Source organism: Colobus angolensis, unplaced genomic scaffold (genome assembly GCF_000951035.1).
Source record: "Colobus angolensis palliatus isolate OR3802 unplaced genomic scaffold, Cang.pa_1.0 Scaffold68, whole genome shotgun sequence".
In the NCBI taxonomy this organism is placed as follows: Eukaryota; Metazoa; Chordata; class Mammalia; order Primates; family Cercopithecidae; genus Colobus; species Colobus angolensis.
Window position 1 is genome coordinate 58,564 of NW_012120487.1, and position 1,302 is coordinate 59,865.

A 1,302-nucleotide genomic window follows, 5' to 3' on the forward strand; every position below is an offset into this window, starting at 1 on the left:
GCTTCACTCTCAAACACCAGAAAAGACACCAACCCTCTCTTACCCTCACCCTGGCCACACACTCTCAGCCCCTCCCCAGCCTGGGCCCCCTCGGTCCCAGCTGCCCTGTGGGTACAGGGGCTTCCTGGATAATCCCCCAAAGCCACTATGACAAGTCAGAAGGCGATTGTCGTGATTCAGAAAGCAAGATGGGGACTCACTGGAAGCCTGAGGGGCTGTTGCAGGGCCTCAGCCCCAGAAATACAAAAAGTCTTTATTTCACAGAATTTGGGGCCATTTCCACAGTTGTAGGGAAGGACGCGTGAGCAGGATGGGAGGTGCTGAGCTGACTGTCCTCTCCAGAAGGCTCTTCTGAGCTGAGTGGGAGACCCCAGGGCCACAGCTGAGCCCCAACCTAGACACAGTCTGAGCTCCAACCTTGGCTGGCTATACTTCAGGGGAGGGGAGGGCCGGCGTCGGGCTGGAGGGAGTCGGCCCACTATTGCAGATTCCACACAAAGAAGGAAGGGGCTTGGGTGGTAGCACTAGGCATCCATCCCAGGTGCCTGGGAGTCTTGGGGTTGGAGTCACAGATAAGGTTACATTGGGGTGCTGCGGACCTTGCCTTCCTCCTCAGGGACATTCTCATAGGCATTCTCATGCTCACTGGACCTGAAAGAAGAAGGCATGGGCCTGGTGGGTCATCGCTTCTCCCATTCTATCCCCTTCTCCCTGCACCATCCTGCACTTGTGACAGTAATAGCTTCCAGAATAAACGCTTGACTCCCAGAAGGGGATCCTCCTGACCACATCTGGGCTTATGCATCTGAGTCTGGAGGCCTCTCAGCATCCCCTCCCTAACACCTATCTCCCTTCTCCTGTGGACTGCTCCACCAGTGGGTCCTACTGAGCCCATCCCCCATGGAGCCCATCCCCCGCAGAGCCCATGATCCACTAAGCCCGTTCCCCACTGAGCTCCATCTCCCACTGAGTCCATCCCCCACTGAACCTATTCTCCATTGAACCCATCCCCCACTGAGCCCATCCCCCACTGAGCCCATCCCACACTGAACCCATCCCCCACTGAGTCCATCCCCCACTGAGCCCATCCCCCACTGAACCCATCCCCTACTGAGTCCATCCCCCACTGAGTCCATCCCCCACTGAGCTCCATCCCACACTGAGCCCATCTCCCACTGAGCCCTTCCCCCACGGAACCCATCCCCCACTGAACCCATCCCCCACTGAGCCCATCCCCCACTGAACCCATCCCCTACTGAGTCCATCCCTCACTTAGTCCATCCCCCACTGAACCCATCCCCC

At 58.2% G+C, this 1,302-nt stretch overlaps 1 protein-coding gene across 2 annotated transcripts in view; it reads right to left on the minus strand.

Annotated features, from left to right (window-relative positions):
- Nucleotides 1–189: 189 nt before the first annotated feature.
- PDZK1IP1 (PDZK1 interacting protein 1) overlaps nt 190–1,302 on the minus strand; it is an 8,142-nt gene continuing 7,029 nt past the window's right edge. For both annotated transcript variants that reach the window (XM_011926223.1, XM_011926222.1), the window contains one exon: nt 190–651. In XM_011926223.1, coding sequence (XP_011781613.1) covers nt 579–651 — 73 coding nt within the window. In that variant the 3' untranslated portion in view covers nt 190–578. The remainder of the gene's footprint in view (nt 652–1,302) is intronic.